At 42.4% G+C, this 17327-nt stretch overlaps 1 protein-coding gene across 2 annotated transcripts; it reads left to right on the top strand.

Annotated features, from left to right (window-relative positions):
- Window positions 1-4304: 4304 nt before the first annotated feature.
- LOC122557243 (solute carrier family 25 member 53-like) lies at window positions 4305-17034 on the top strand. Of its 2 annotated transcripts, none has more exons than XM_043704737.2 (2): window positions 4305-5494; window positions 14973-17034. In XM_043704737.2, the coding sequence occupies exon 2, from the start codon at window positions 14981-14983 to the stop codon at window positions 15824-15826; it is 846 nt and encodes a 281-aa protein (XP_043560672.1). In that variant the 5' UTR covers window positions 4305-5494; window positions 14973-14980; the 3' UTR covers window positions 15827-17034. The 2 variants fall into 2 exon arrangements, with proteins under 2 accessions (XP_043560672.1, XP_043560671.1); XM_043704736.2 differs by having other exon boundaries at window positions 14970-17034.
- The last annotated feature ends 293 nt before the right edge of the window (window positions 17035-17327 follow it).

Raw genomic sequence — 17327 nt, 5'->3', positions numbered from 1 at the left:
TATTGTCATGTGTATTTTATTATAAAACACTGAAAAGTATTATACAGTGTCGCCACTCTCCAGCACCATCTTAAACCACAGAAAAATAATCCAAAGCATCAAATATAAAGGCATAAAAATAAAATGATTTGGAGATGCTGGTGTTGGACTGGGGTGGACAATGTTAAAAATCTTTCAACACCAGGTTATAACCCAACAGGTTTAATTGGACGCACTACCTTTCGGAGCACTGCTCCTTCAGGTGGTTGTGGAGTACACAATTGTAAGACACAGAATTTATAGCAAAAGTTTACAGTGTGATGCAACTGAAATTATACATTGAATAGTACCTTGTTTGTTAAGTCTCTCATCTGTTAGAATGACCATGATGGTTTCACTTTCATATGTAAATCGCAAAACCTTTTTTAAAATTACGTTCTCAGGTTAACAGTAACAATTGGTGTCAGCCCAGATAAGATGTTGAAGGTGTTAGCCCTGTGTCCTGCTGTCTGTGCCATAATGTTTAGACTGATTCTAATCTTTAAAAATGAGTAAATAGTCTTACATGGATTCATGCAGTTTTGAGCAAAGTACAATGTAACTCTGCAAGTACAAATTCACCCCACAAATGTATGTGTGCATGTGGGTTTTATGTGTGTGTGTCTGGGGTGGGGGGGTTGAGTGTTTGAGAGAGTGTGTATATGTATGTGTGTAAAGGGGTCTAAGACTGTGAGAGGGTGCATATGAGAGTGTGGGAGGGTGTGTGTGTGTGTGTGTGTATGTATGTATAGTGCAATGGTGGTCACCTGTAGTGTGACATGAACCCAAGGTCCCGGTTGAGGCCCTCCCTATGGATACCAAACTTAGCTATCAGCCTCTGCTCTATCAGCCGATCCTCGATCATAACGTTTTCACCTTTGACAACCAGTTCTTCATCCAGATACGTGGAACAGCCATGGGGACCAAGTTTGTGCCCCAATATGCCAACATCTTCATGCACAGGTTTGAACAAGACTTTTTCTCTACACAGGACCTCCAACCAACATTATATACACCAGGTACATTGACGACATTTTCTTTCTCTGGACCCATGGCAAGGAGTCACTGATAAAACTACACAGTGATAACAAGTTTCATCCCACCATCAAACTCACCATGGACAACTCTACTAACTGTCTCATTCTTGGACACATGCATCTCCATCAAGGATGGACACCTCAGCATCACAAACCCACAGACAACCTCTCAATGCTACACCTCTCCAGCTTCCACCCAAAACATATTAAAACAGCCATTCCCCAATGGACAAATCCTACGCATACACCAGATCTGTTCAGGTAAGGAGGAACGTGATGGGCACCTGGAAGTACTCAGGGATGACCTCCTAAGAACTGAGTAAAATGCTCAACTCATCAACCGCCAGTTTTGACGTACCACAGCAAGGAACTGTAATGACCTCCTCCGGAGACACATGCTGCAACCGTCAGGGTACCCTTCGTTGTCCAGTACTTCCCAGGAGCTGAAAAACGACACCATGTTCTTTGTGACCTGCAACACATTAGCAATGAGGATAAACACCTCGCCAAGACCTTCCCCAACAACCGCCCAGCCTCAAATAGATTATTGTTTGTAGCAAACTGCCTGGCTTTCAGGACAACTCCCTACAACCCTGTAACGGTAGGTGCTGCGAGATGTGTCAGAGTATGGACGTGGATACTACAATTATGAGTGGGTTCACTCCCACCATGTATGTGGCAGGTACTCATGCTACTCAGACAGCATTAGCTATCTCATATGCTGCAGGCAAGGATGCCCTGAGGCATGGTACATTGGGGAAACTGAGCAGAGGGTATGGCAATGGATGAATGAGCACTGCACAACAATCAACAGACAGGAGTGTTCCCTCCCAGTCGGAGACCATTTCAGCGGTCCAGGACATTCGACCTTGGACCTTCAGTTGACCATCCTCCAAGGTGGACTTTGGGACAGGCAGCAATGAAAAGTGACCGAGAATAGGCTGATAACTAAGTTCGGTACCCATAGGGAGGTTCTCAACCAGGATTTTGAGTTCATGTCGTACTACAGGTGACCACCATTGCATATATATACACACCGACACTCCTACACATACAGACACACCTCTTACATAGACGTGCACACACTCTCACATGCACCCTCTCACAGACTTAGACCCCTTGGGTGGCACGGTGACTCAGTGGTTAGCACTGTTGCCTCACAGTACCAAGGTCCCAGGTTCAATTCCAGCCTCGGGTGACTGTGCAAACTCCACACATTCTCCCCGTGTCTGCGTGAGTTTCCTCCGGGTGCTCCAGTTTCCTCCCACAATCCAAAGATGTGCAGGTTAGGCAGGTTGGCCATGCTAAATTGCCCATAGTGTTAGGTGTATTAATCAGATGGAAGTGGGTCTGGGTGGGTTACTCTTCAGAGAGTCGGTGTGGACTTGTGGGTGGCACAGTGGTTAGCACTGCTGCCTCACAGCGCCAGAGACCTGGGTTCAATTCCACACAGGCGACTGACTGTGTGGAGTTTGTACATTCTCCCTGTCTGTGTGGGTTTCCTCCGGGTGCTCCGGTTTCCTCCCACAGTCCAAAAATGTGCAGGTTAGGTGAATTGCCCATGCTAAATTGCCCATAGTGTTAGGTGAAGGGGTTAATGTACAGGAATATATCTGGGTGGGTTGTACTTCGGTGTGGACTTGTTGGGCCAAAGGGCCTGTTTCCACACTGTAAGTAATCTAATTCTTTATACACACACAAAAACCCACATGCACATGTACCCATATATGTTTGTGGGGTGAATTTGTACTTGCAGAGTTACATTCATGCAGTTTTAGAGCAAAGTACAATGTATGTAAGACTCTGTTAACTCATTTTTTAGATTAGAATCAGTCTAAACATTATGGCACAGATAATAGAACACAGGCCTAACACCTTCAACATCTTATCTGGGCTGAAACCAATTGTTACAGTTAACCTGAGAATGTAACGTTTTAAAAAGGTTTTGTGATTTACATATGAAAGAAGAATCTATCATGGTCATTCTAACAGATGAGAGACTTTAACAGTCAAGGTATTTTTCAATATATGATTTCGGTTACATCACACTAAACTTTTGCTATAAATTCTGTCTTACAATTGTGTCCTCCACAACCACCTGATGAAGGAGCAGCGCTCCGAAAGCTACTGCTTCCAAATGAACCTGTCGGACTATAACCTGGTGGTGTGATTTTTTTTAACGTTAAAAATAAAATGTTCAATGTTTAAGTTCTTGCTGGATCTCTGCAATGCAGATGCTACTGGATCCTGCACTGGCCCAAACTCCACTCTGTGGTCGCCGTGAGTCTAGTTTTGGCCCACCTCTCTCTTGCAGCTGCTGCCAATATCGCAGGATCTTGTACCTGCTTCTGCTGCCACCACCTTCATGAATCTGCATTGGATACAGATGGCAGTAGGTAGCCCAATTCCCCTCTATCGCTGTAACCATGAGTCAGTGCTCGAACTGCCCCATCCATTGTACGTGTAGATCTTCCAAATATTTGTTCTCACTACAACTCGGTGTTACTTTGTCTTTTCTACTCCCGTCAATGTGCCATTTTCTAACTGCTTATGCTTGTACTGTTTATTTTCATCCATGTATTGTAGCTACATGATGGCACTTGCTTTCCCATAAGGCTAGAACAGAAAATTTTAAACAGCCCAAGCTTTTGCAAACATTATACCTATAATTAATGTCTTTGCTCTTTCATTAAAGAATATGCCTATTCCTTGAGCGTCCAAATACAAATCTTAAAAAACATTGAGAACCTGCAACTACAGATCAGGAATTAACTAAAATAATGGACGCAGTAGCTAGAAAAGTGTTGGAATTTGAAAGAGGAAAATCTGCACGGCTGCGGCAGCTTATACAAGCATAATACTGCAAAGAACAATGGGAATAACAGAGTCACATATGCTGAATCAAAGCTGCATTTGAACAGACGCAGTGCTCAGCAAAGTTACAGTCATACAGCATGGAAACATATCCTTCAGTCCACACTGAACATGTTCACAAACTAAACTAGCCCCACCTGCCCGTGCTTGACCCAAATCCTTCCAAACCTTTCCTGTTCTAAACGTCATTTAAATTTTGCAACTGTACCTTTATCCACCTTTTCTCTGGCAATTTATTCTACACACCACTGTGAAAAAGTTGCCTCTCATGTTCTTTTTAAATCTTTCTCCTCTCACCTTAAAAATATGCACACGTGCCTGGAAATCTCATCCTTGGGGGGGGGGGGGAGAGAAACACCCTTGTATCACACAAGTGCTAAGCAATAACCATCTCCAACAGGAGAATATCGTCCCGTTGACGGTTAATAGCAATACTATTGTTGAATTCCCCCACTATGAATACAATGGGGATTACAACTGACCAGAAACTGAATTAGACGAGCTATGTAAACAGTGCAGCTTCAAGAGTAAGTGCACTGTGGTGATTCAAGGAGGCAGCTCACCATCACCTAATAGCAAAGGCCACCAGGAATGTGCAATAAATGCTCATACACACCACTGAACGATTATTTGATTTTAAAAACATGAAAAAGGAGAAGTTAGGTCATTCAACCACTGGATAAAATTAGTTTCCAAAATAGAAACCCATGGCACATGCAAATTACAACTAATAACGTTGTCAACGCAGCATATTCTTTCATAAAGACTGCTCCCAGATACTATACTGCCTTGGTCTCCAGATCCCACAGTTTGATACCGCTGTCTGCTAATAGCAACATCTTTCTATCCGGGCGGAGACAAAGACAACGGATGCTGCATTTTTCGGCTTTCCATTTGCATTTTGTCAGAAAAGTGGTCTCCTAGATCTCTTGTTTCTACTAGATCAGAAAATGCTATATGAGCACAGTTTACCTGACCTCAGCGACCTTTAAGTGTAAATAACCAATGGTTTTCATTTGCCGTATAGTTGTATTTTGGCTTTCTGGGACAGAATGAGCGCTGCCTCATGCTCTTGCCTGTGGGATGGTTTCCTTCGTTAAAAACCCCGGTCTTATATGACTGATAGTGGTTCGAGTAGTTCTTGATTTCACCTGGATGTTATATCCCCAGGAGAAACCCCATGGGAGGTACAACGACGAAGAGAAAAATACAAATTATTAGTTAATTTCCAGGTCGAATGGGAGAAGCAGTGAAACGAGAAGTCAAGGTATATTTTTAAGCATTCGAAAGAGGAATAGCTCACAACGCAATCTTATGCGTATTATCTCACAATCTCCGTCCCGAGAGCTGTTCAATCAGAGCCACGACCGCACTGTCTCTCCACAGAATAACCCAATCAAGATTGAAATGAACGGACCTGTCCTCTGAATGGTTCTGCTCTCATCGTGTAAAGATTAACAGTGAAGGTTAATAGGACTACGAGGGCCATCGAAAATAATCATAATAGCATCAGTCAACGGTTTTGGAACAGCATCCTCAAACATTTAATGCCGAATTCAAGCAAGGTACAGTTCTAATATAAGCTTCATCTTAAAAAAAATGAGTTTGGGCGAATTTGTTCTTTGTTGTCCATCGAAAATGTTTGAGAAATCCTTTTGTCTCCTACAGGTTGTAACAGTCATTTACATTTCCGGAAACTCGGGTCCAATTCCGCAATAGTGGCTATCGTTTTTGTTTGAAACAAGAAATTGGTGGATTAGGATTGGTTTTTTATGCTTTTTCTATCTATTTCATTTGAATCGCAGCGAATTTTCTTCACCGTTTTGTGAGATTTCGTAGCAAAGAAGTATCATTCATTTAATGTATATAAAACATGCAGCATCGATTTTCTTGTGTCTGAAAACATACCGCCCCACCTACTCGAAAACATATAATCAAGCTGAACCATATAGTTTGTTCCAGTCGACATTTCTTTTCTTAATCCAAACTGCAGATGCTGGAATCCAAACTAGACAAACCGGAGACTGGCAGACTCCTAATGAAGGGTCTCCATCCCCAACGTAGACTTCTCCACCTCCTGGTGCTGCCTGGCTTGCTGTCTTATTCCAGTCTCCTGATTGTCTAGTGTGGGAGCAGGCCTATTCGGCCATCGACCCTCCGAACAGCACCTCACCCAGACCCACCCCTGTATTTCCCATTGCTAACCCATACATCTTTGGTCTGTGCGAGAAAACTCCACATAGCCAGTCGCCCGATGATGGAATTGAACGCTGGACCCTGGAATTGAGGCAGCAGTGCCAGCCACCAAGGCGTCCCCTTTGTAGATGTCCTGTACTTTCCGTCCTCATATTCTCTGTATCATAGCTTCCCTCTGCCTTAATAGTGACAGTGATCTCTACAAAATTGAAACTTAATAATAATAATTTTGTGTTATTTAAATCTAATACACAACTTTCTGTTAATGATCTCTGGTGGGTTTATTTTCAGTGATATAGGTATAACGTACAAGATGAAATAGCCTGAGCCTCCAGTGTTACAATGCAGAGCCAGTTAAAACATCTGGGTATTTGGCTGATTAGTATTTGAGCTGTTAAAGTGATATCACTCTAAAGGTGATAACACAATCATGCTTAGGCCTCACAGAGACATGGTTGCAGGGGGTTCAGGACTGGCAGTTAAACATCCAAGGATTTACACCTTATTGAAAAGCCAGGCAGGTGGGCAGAGGGGACAGGGTTGCCTTGTTAGTTAAGAATGAGATTAAATCTATGGTACTGAATGACCTAGGGTCAGATGATGTGGAGTCTGTGTGGGGGCGGTTGAGGAAGCCACAAAGGCAAAAAAAAGGAGTTATGTACAGACTTCCCAGCAGTGGTCAGAACCAGAGGCGCAAGATGTACCAGGAAATAGATAGGGCAAGTCAGAAAGGCAAGGTCACAGTGATCATGGGGGACCTTCAATGTGCAAATAGACTGGGTTAATAATGTTGCCGGAACTCATGGAATGCTTACGGAATGGCTTTTTGGAACAGCTTGTGATGGCGTCCACAAGGGAGCAGGCTATTCTCAATTTAGTGCTATGTAATGAGACAGACTTTATAAAAGATCTTAAGGTAAGGGAACACTTCGGAGTCAGCGATCATAGTGGGCGGCACGGTGGCACTAGTGGGCGGCATGGTGGCACAGTGGTTAGCACTGCTGCCTCACAACGCTAGAGACCCGGGTTCAATTCCTGCCTCAGGCGACTGACTGTGTGGAGTTTGCACGTTCTCCCCGTGTCTGCGTGGGTTTCCTCCGGGTGCTCCGGTTTCCTCCCACAGTCCAAAGATGTGCAGGTCAGGTGAATTGGCCATGCTAAATTGCCCGTAGTGTTAGGTAAGGGGTAAATGTAGGGGTATGGGTGGGTTGCGCTTCGGCGGGGCGGTGTGGACTTGTTGGGCCAAAGGGCCTGTTTCCACACTGTAAGTAATCTAATCTAATCTAATCTAATCTAATAATATGATAGAGTTCAGTCTGCAGTTTGAAAGAGAGAAGGCAAAATCGGATGTATTGATGTTACAGTTAAATAAAGGTAATTACAGGGGCATGAGAGAGGAACTGATGAAAATCGACTGGAAGCAGAACCTGGTGGGAAAGACAGTAGAGCAACAGTGGCAGATGTTTCTAGGTGTAATTGAGGACACAGTACAGAGTTTCATCCCAAAGAAAGGAGACATTATCCGGAGGGTTGGGCGGGGGGGAGGGTGGAATTAGACAGCCATGGCTGACAAAGGAAGTCAGGAAATGTATCAAAGAAAAAGAGAGAGCCTATAAAGTGGCCACGAACACTGGGAAATCAAAAGATTGGGAAGACAAAAACAAACAGGATAACGAAGAGAGAAATAAGAAAGGAGAGGATCAAATATGAAGATAAGCTAGCTAGTAATATTAGAAATGATAGTAAAAGTTTCTTTCAATATATAAGAAACAAATGAGTGGCAAAAGTAGACATTGGGCCACTCCAAATTGATGCAGGAAGGTTAGTGCTGGGAGATAAGTAAATAGCTGAAGAACTTAGTAAGTACTTTGTGTCAGTCTTCACAGTGGAAGGCATGAGTAATATCCCAATAAGTAAAGAGAGTCAGGGCAGAGTTGAGTATGGTAGCCATTACAAAACAGAAAGTGCTAGAAAAGCTAAAAGGTCTTAAAATTGATAAATCTCCTGGCCCCAATGGGCTAAGTCCTAGAGGTCTGAGAGAGGTGGCTAAGGAAATAGCAGAGGCGTTGGTTGTGATCTTTCAAAAGTCACTGGAGTCAGGGAAAGTCCCAGATGATTGGAAAATCGCTGTTGTAACCCCTTGTTCAAGAAAGGATCACAACAAAAGGTGGAAAATTATAGGCCGATTAGCCTAACCTCAGTTGTTGGTAAAATTGTAAAATCCATATTGAGATTTCTAAATTCTTGGAAGTGCAGGGTCGGATTAGAACAAGTCAGCATGGATTTAGTAAGGGGCTTTAGTAAGCCTGACAAACCTGTTAAAATTCTTTGAAGAAGTAACAAGTAGGTTAGACCAGGGAAACTTAGTGGCTGTTATCTATCTAGACTTCCAAAAGGCATTTGATAAGGTGCCTCATGGGAGGCTGCTGAGTAAGGTGAAGGCCCATGGTGTTCAAGGTGAGCTGCTGGCATGGATTGAGGATTGGCTGTCTGACAGGAGGCAGAGAGTTGGGATAAAAGGTTCTTTTTTGGAAGGGCAGCTAGTGACAAGTGGTGTCCTGCAGGGTTCAGTGTTGGAGCTGCAGCTGTTCACTTTATATATTAATGATCTAGAAGGGACTGGGAGCATTCTGGCAAAGTTTGCCGATGATACAAAGTTAGGTGGATAGGCAGGTATTACTGAGGATTTGGGGAGGCTGCAGAAAGATTTAGACAGTTTAGGAAAGTGATCCGGGAAATGGCTGATGAAATTCAACGGGAGCAAATGCAGGATCTTGCACTTTGGAAAAAAGAATATGGGCATCAACTATTTTCTAAATGGTGATAAAATTCATAAAGCCAAAGTATAAAGGCATCTAGGAGTGCTAGTCCAGGATTCTTTAAAGGTTAACTTGCAGGTTGAGTTCGTGATTAAGAAAGCGAATGTAATGTTTTCATTTATCTTAAGAGGGTTGAAATGTAAAAGCAGTAATGTGTTTCTGAGACTTTATAAAGCTCTAGTTAGGCCCCATTTAGTTACTGTGTCCAATTTTGGGCCCCATACTCAGGAAGGACATACTGGGACTGGAGCGTGTCCAGCAGAGATTCACACAAATGATCCCTGGGATGGTATGCCTAACATACAATGAACATTGAGAATCCTGGGATTGTATTCATTACAGTTTAGAAAGTTGAGGGGAGATCTAATAGAAACGTACAAGATGGCTTAAAAAGAGTGGACGCTGGGAAATTGTTTCCATTAGGCAGGGAGACTAGGATCCATGGGCACAGCCTTAAAATTAGAGGGGGTCAATTTAGAATGGAAATGAGGAGACATTTCCTCAGCCAGAGAGTGGTGGGCCTGTGGAATTCATTGCCATAGAGTGTAGAGGAGGCCAGGATGTTTAATGTCTTCAAGACAGAGATTGATAAATTCTTGATCTCGTATGGAATTAAAGACTACGGAGAGAGTCCGGGTAAGTGGAGTTGAAATGCCCATCAGCATAATTAAATGGCAGAGTGGACTTGATGGGCCAAATGGCCTTACTTCCACTCCTAAGTCTTATGATCTTATGGTCTTTTAGTGCTTCCCGTTCAGACATAATTGCTCCCAACACGCTTTCAGAACTTGCCTTTCTCTAGTCATCATGACCTTCAATTCATGAAAATCAAATGTAACTGAATAAGTTCTGTTCACTCCTCAGACACTTATACAGAGTCATAAAAGTCTACAGCACATGAAAAGGAATTTTGACCCATTCAGTGCACCATCAAAAACAACCACCTAACTATCATAATTCCATTTTCCAGCAATTAGCCCATAGCCTCATATGCCTTGGCACCTCAAGTGTACATCTGAATACTTCTTAAATGTTATGAGGGAATCTGCCTCTAACATCCTTACACAGAATGAGTTCCAGATTCCCACCACCCTCTGGGTGAAAATGTTTGTCCTCATCTCCTCGAAATGTCCTACCCATTATCCTGTATCTATGTCCCTGATCATTGATCCCTCCATCAAGCGGAAAGGTTCCTTCCTGTCTACCCTGTCCAGTTCCTTCATTATTTTATACGCTTCACATGCGGCACAGTGACTAGCACTGCTGCCTCACAGCACCAGGGACCAAGGTTCAATTTCACCCATTGGGGTGTGTGGAGATTTGTGTCTGTGTGGGTTTGCACCGGTTTCCTCTCACAGTGCAAAGATGTGCAGATTAGGTGGATTGACCATGCTAAATTGTCCATAGTGTCCAGGGATGTGCAGGCTAGGTTGATTGGTCATGGGAAATGCAGGGTAGGGGGTATGGATCTGGGTGTAGATGCTGTTCGGAGGGGTGGTGTGGAATCAATGGACTGAATGGTCTGCTTCGACCTGTAGGGATTCTATGATTCATATTCCCCTCACCCCGCCTCAGTCTCCTCTCCTCCAAGGAAAACAAGCTTACTCTATTCAATTTCTCTTCTAATTAAAAGGCTCCAGATTACTCTCTGGTAAATCTTCTCTGTATACTCTCCAATCCAATCACAGCCCTGCTATAATGTTGGAATCCACATTATAACACAGTACTCTCGCTGTGACCTTTATACAGTTCCATCATAACATCCCTACTCTTTTTGTAAAATATATTTTTATTAAAAAAAGGGAAAGTTTTTTCTTTTGAATACAAAATCAAACAATTCAAACCAATATTAAAAAACAAACCCATTAATTACCTAAATAAATAATAACTAATAATTAAACTAAAACAGGAAAATCTTAACAATGATAATAATGATAATAACCATAACACAGCTCAGCAAAATAAAGCAATAGCCCTCAATCATTGAGTGCACATGATTATATATATTCATATGTTCGTAGCTACTCCCCTCTGGATACCAGAATCATTACATAGAATTGCCATGGATATATAAAGGCTCTTATTAGTATGGTGGACAAATCTGTCCAAAAAGGGCCGTCATGTCTTATAGAAATTCCCAGTTTTATGGTGCACCACACTCACAGGAAAGTCCATGGGGATATGCTCCATGACTAGCTTATGCCAGCCCACCAGCCCCAGGGGATTTTCAGACACCCACCCTCATAGAATGTTTTTTCTTGCACAAAAAGTGAGGATACTGAAAAGCCTTTTTTGTGTGCATCTAATGAAAGTGAATTAACAAAGGCAAGAAGAAGAGATACCAGCTCCATCTCTCCAAGGCCTTCTCTATTTCGCCTACCACAGCGCTCCAGTATGCCCACAGTCTGTGGCAGGACCAAAGACAATGAGTAAGCGTGACCATGCTCACTTTACAGTTAAGACACATTCGAGATGCTCCTGCTTTAAATTCAGCGAGGCGGTCTGGGGCCAGATGGGACTCTGTAGAGAATCTTCAGTTGCAAGGTGTGGATTCTGTTGCAAATTGAGATCCTTCTTGCATTTTTCCAGGTATCCTCCCATTTTTCATAAGAGATCTCAACATCCAACCCCCTCTCTCCTATTACCTTACAGAGGTCTCGTCCAAGGGACCCTCTCCTAATAGGTGATAAGTATTGCTAACAGATAATGTATCTTCAGCACTCAACACCTTCCTCTCCATGTTGGACCTATAAGGATCAGTTAGAAGTGTGGTCTCTTTTTGTATGAAGTTTCTAATTTGAAAGAAATGAAAAGAGGTCCCTACTGGGCAATTCATTTTTCTGAGCCAACTGGACCCCTTCAAATAAATCACCCAGGCAAGACATGCCCCTAGCTGCCCTTAGTTTAAACACAGAGTCCATCATCCCTGGCCCTTCATTCCTGATGAAGGGCTTTTGCCTGAAATGTCGATTTTCCTGCTCCTCAGATGATGCCTGACTTGCTATGCTTTTCCAGCACCACTCTAATCTAGACTCTGATCTCCAGCATCTGCAGTCCTTACTTTTGCCTATCCCTGGTTGAAAGCCCAGCATACCAACTATGGGTGTCAAACATTACGTTTTGGCAATATTACCCTCAACCTGATGCATTGCGCTTCACGCCTTGACAATATTGATGACTATTGGGCCATGGCAATATTCTTTAACTGTTCTCATTTTGTCTAAGAACAGCAGGCTAGTAAGGGAGCATCTTGCTTGAGATGCTTCGATGTCCAACCAAAGTGAGTGAGGGTCCAATCATTCACATAAGATAGCAACGAGCTTAACTGATAGTTTTTGATACTGGGAGGAACATCCCTACTCTTAAACTTTAGCCTTAATAAAGACAAATACAACCTCGGGTGACTGTCTGTGTGGAGTTTGCACATTCTCCCCGTGTCTGCGTGAGTTTCCTCTCGGTGCTCTGGTTTCCTCCCACAGTCCAAAGACATGCAGGTTAGGTGGGTGGCCATTCTAAAATTGCCCGTAGTGTCCAGGAATATGCAGGCTAAGTGGATTAGCCCTGGGAAATGCAGGGATGTTGGGATAGTGAGTCTGGGTAGAATGCCGTTCAGAGGGATGGTGTGGACTTGATGGACCAAAAGGCCTGTCCTCATAGTGTAGAGATTCCATGATTCAATCTAAGATTCCCCCAAGCAGGGCTTTATCAAAGGCTTTGCTGCAGTCTAAGTAGACTACATTGAATGCATTGCCCTCCTTTGCACACTTGGTAACCTCTTCAAACAATTCAATCAAGTCAAATCATGACTTCACCTTAACAAAACCATGCTGACTGGTTTTGATTAAGTTCTGCCTCTCCAAGTGGAGATTAACTCTGTCCCTCAGAATTATCTCCAATAATTTCCCCACCACTGAGCATGGACTGACAGGACTGTAGTTTTCTCGTTTATCCCTTGCTCCCTACCTGAATAACAGCTGTCCTCCAGTTCTTTGACACCTCTCCTGTGGCCAGAGTGGAATTGAAAATTATTGCCAGCACACCAGCTATTTCCTACCTTGCCTCACTCAATAGCCTAGAATATGTTGCATCTAGCTCTGGAGATTTATTGACTTTTAAGCCTGTCAGACCGTTCAGAACCTCCTCTCTGTCCATGCTGATTTCTTTAATGTGTCACAGTCCTTCTCCTTGATTTCTATACCCACATTGTCCCTCTCAATAGTGAACACTGACACAAAGTATTTAGAAGTTGAAACTTTATTGCTGGAACAGCACAGCAGGTCAGGCAGCATCCAGGGAACAGGAGATTCGACGTTTCGGGCACAGGCCCTTCTTCAGGAATGAGCTCATTCCTGAAGAAGGGCCTGTGCCCGAAACGTCGAATCTCCTGTTCCCTGGATGCTGCCTGACCTGCTGTGCTGTTCCAGCAATAAAGTTTCAACTTTGATCTCCAGCATCTGCAGACCTCACTTTCTCCACAAAGTATTTAGAACCCTATTGATGTCCTCTGTCTCCACGCACAAATTACTACTGTAGTCCTTAATGGGCTCTACTCTTGCCCTAGTTATCCTTTTACTGTTAATAGACTTGTAAAGTAACATTGGGGTTTTGTTTATTTTACCTGCCAGTATCCATTGGTATTCCCCTTTAGCTCTCATAATATTCCTTTCAAGTTCCCTCTTGCACATTGTGCTTTCCTTCTGGGCTTCTGCTGTTTTCAGTCCTTGGTATCTGCTGGAAGCCTCCCTTTATCTGTTTATTTGTCAATTTCTGTTTTTGTTGCTTAGTTTACCTAGTTTAGATTACATTACAGTGTGGAAACAGGCCCTTCGGCCCAATAAGTCCACACCGACTCGCCGAAGCGCAACCCACCCATACCCCTACATTTACCCCTTATCTAACACTACGGGCAATTTAGCATGGCCAATTCACCTGACCTGCACATCTTTGGACTGTGGGAGGAAGACACGGGGCGACACGGGGAGAACTTGCAAACTCCACACAGTCAGTCACCTGAGGCGGGAATTGAACCCGGGTCTCAGGCGCTGTGAGGCAGCAGTGCTAACCACTGTGCCACCGTGCCACCCGTGCGGTGTTGCACATGGCCTAGTTGTTGCACATGGCCTGTGTTAAATTAGGAGAAATTCAGAGTAGGCATTACAAACTGAACAGGAGAGAACTAGTGGAACTGGTGACTTGTTAATAAAATTCAGATGAATGAGATTAAGAAAGGACACTGTGCATGGTGATAGAGGAGGATTAAGGCTATAGAGCCGACAATGATGTTTATGATTGAACATTTGAGGTTTGGAACTGGAGTCACACTCACTTGTGTAGTTCATTCTATTGAAGGTATATGATGGTGACAACTTTTTTGCTTGATCTTGGTCAATTTTCACAGTGGTTATAGTGCCCTGAGTGATTTGAAGAAAATAGATTGTGTTTTAATATTTATATGCACATTGAAGGTGAAACTGAAGTCAGGACAAGAGATCAGGTAGGGGCACCCTCCAACTAGCTAATAGGCTGGGATACTTCAATGTAGAAGGTGAAATTGTAGTTGGAGAGGTTTATTAGCCAATGCAAATTAGAAAGGCAGTGTATGTATAGGAGGTAGACGACTTAGGGGACATTGGCTGTTTGTACTGTAAGATTGTTTGGGAAGCAAGAATGAAGCAGATGTAATATGATAAATTAGAATGTTTAAAAATAAAGGCAGCTTGCTTTTGCTATAAGTTTACAAATCTCAGTTTACCAAACCTATTGTCAGTTGATACCTGTTGATAATAAAGATATTAAATTTGTATCAACCAAACTTTAATAAATGTGATTATGATAATAAATTTATTCAGGATTATATTTAAGTTCACCGAATGAACAGAAACTATTACTTGACAGTCAGGAAGCATGCAATTTATGTGCCAATTTGTATTATCAAATAAATTTTATTTTGTTTTTGAGTGAAAAACAGTATATGAAGAAGACCATTATGCAGTAAATTATGATACTTTTTTAATATATTGCACAGAAGGATTGAAAATGCAGCAGGATTCTGAAGACTCTTTGGTAGACTCATTGAAGAACTGTGGAATCGGAGCTACCTCTAGCTGTCTTGCTACATTTCTGACGTTTCCAATTCACAAAACAATTTTTAGACAGCAAATCCATGGTTTTATTATCCGAAAAGCTGTCACTCAACTCTGTCAAGAAGGCCTCATCAAGTTTTACAGAGGAATTCTTCCTCCACTCCTAGCCAAGACCATCCAAGGTACCTTGCTATTTGGCGTTTACGGTAGCCTCATTAGAAATATCGCGACGGAGGATGCACATTTGTTACATCGCTGCATTGCAGGAACCCTATCTGGAATCATTGAAGCATTGGTCTTGACCCCATTTGAACGTGTCCAAAATGTCCTTCAGGACCACAGGAAAGATGTGAAATTTCCCAATACCCAGAGTATCCTAAAGGAGTTTAATTCTTACAGCTTTAAGGATACGTTACAACTTGGGTACTATCGAGGCTTCCTCCCCATTCTGCTGCGGAACGGAACAGGCAGTGCCCTTTATTTTTCTTTCAAAGACCCAATTAAGAATTTATTCTTGGATCAAGGTGTTCCTAGTGGCATTTCTGCTTTTGTTTCTGGGAGTTTCAATGGAATGATGGTATGTATCATCCTCTATCCACTTAGTGCGGTGATTGCAAATGTGCAATCACATGTTGGAGAAGAGAAAACGAGCCTTTGGAATTTCATTGCAAAGTTCTGGGTATCCCGTGCCCGTAGCCTATTGTACATATACAGAGGTGGTTCTCTGGTCATACTGAGGTCCTGCATAACCTGGGGAATAACTACTACTATTTATGAATTTTTAAAGGCTTCACAATAGTCTACAAATTTTTCTGAAAAACTGAGTAAGCCATACATTTTTCAGGATTTGCAGACTATCATAGAAACATATAGAAGATAGGAGCAGAAGGAGGCCATTGGCTCTTCCGAGCCTGCTCCACCATTCATCGTGATCATGGCCGATTGTCCAACATGATAGCTTAATCCTGCTTTCTCCCCATAACCTTTGATCCCATTCAGCCCAAGTGTTATATCTAACCGCCTCTTGAATACATACAATGTATTGGCATCAACAACTTCCTGTGGTAATGAAGTCCACAGGCTCACCACTCTTTGGGTGAAGAAGTGGCTCCTCAACTCTGTCCTAAATGGACCACCCAGAATCCTCGATGTAAATATAAGGAATTGTGTAACAACGTTTAGAAACGACAGTCACAAAGTGTCGTAATTTGCTCAATGAGAGTAAGATATTACTGCTCCTTAATTCCGAAGAACAGTCATATTAGACTCATGATGTTCGATTGGTTGATTGGCAGCATCTGTCGAGAAAAATCAAGAGTTAACGTTTTGGATCCAGCGATCCTTCCTCAGAACTGATGGTAGCTAGGAAAACGTTGGTTCTCATGCAGAAGATAGGATGGGGCAGGGTGGAGATAAAGAGTAAATGATAGGTGGAGATAAAGCCCAATGAGAGAAAGATGAACAGTTGGACAAACAAAGGTGTGGATAACGATTAGCCTAGGAGAATGACTAACTACTAAGGGGGACTATTGGTGGCTAACTATAGATTGTGTTTTATAACAGACTACGCAATAACAAAACCTGGTTGTGAGGGTTGGTGTAAGTACATGGGAGAAGGTGCCTCAAGTCCTAAAATTGTTGAACTTGATACTGTGAGTGGAAAATAAATAACACTCAAAGACTTCGCAAAGAAAGAAAACTTGCAATTCAAACCAAAACCTAGGTCCAGACAACAGCTTGATATCATCACCAAGAATAAAAGAACTGTGAGAAAGTCACCTAATTCCACCTGTTTTGACTTGAACCTCCAAACCACAGACTTTGTTCCTTTTTGCCAATACATTGCACCAATAATTTTTCTGAAACGAACTCTCACCTCTCTTGTCTAAACTGTTTGTGAATGGATGTTGGATTTAAAGTGATATATTTTAAGTTTGCATATTTGTAATTAAAATACATTTTGCCATTTAGAGGATAAATTTGTAACAATAAATACATTTCTGTTTTCTTGTTCATTGTCCAAGAGATTAAATTGCTCAAATTTCGCACTTTGGATTCATGGATTGGCAGGGTTTGATTTCCAGCATATTCTTCCCTTTAGAATGATGACGCACCGTTCACCTGTTGTGGTTCCATTTTTTATCTGCATAAATGTGAACTCATCCAAACTTATGCTACCTAGTGTCATCTAACTTGCACCAAATTCTATTCACACTTTATTACTGTGCTCACTGACCTTGCAATCTGGTACCCTTTGACTTAAATTTTTTATCTATCACCTTACCCATATCCCTAAAACC

This window comes from Chiloscyllium plagiosum, unplaced genomic scaffold (assembly GCF_037043375.1).
Source record: "Chiloscyllium plagiosum isolate Xiang-an unplaced genomic scaffold, Cpla_swu_hap1 HiC_scaffold_11, whole genome shotgun sequence".
NCBI lineage: Eukaryota > Metazoa > Chordata > Chondrichthyes > Orectolobiformes > Hemiscylliidae > Chiloscyllium > Chiloscyllium plagiosum.
Note: the sequence above shows the minus strand (reverse complement) of the source record. Positions and strands in the feature narration are given on the sequence as shown.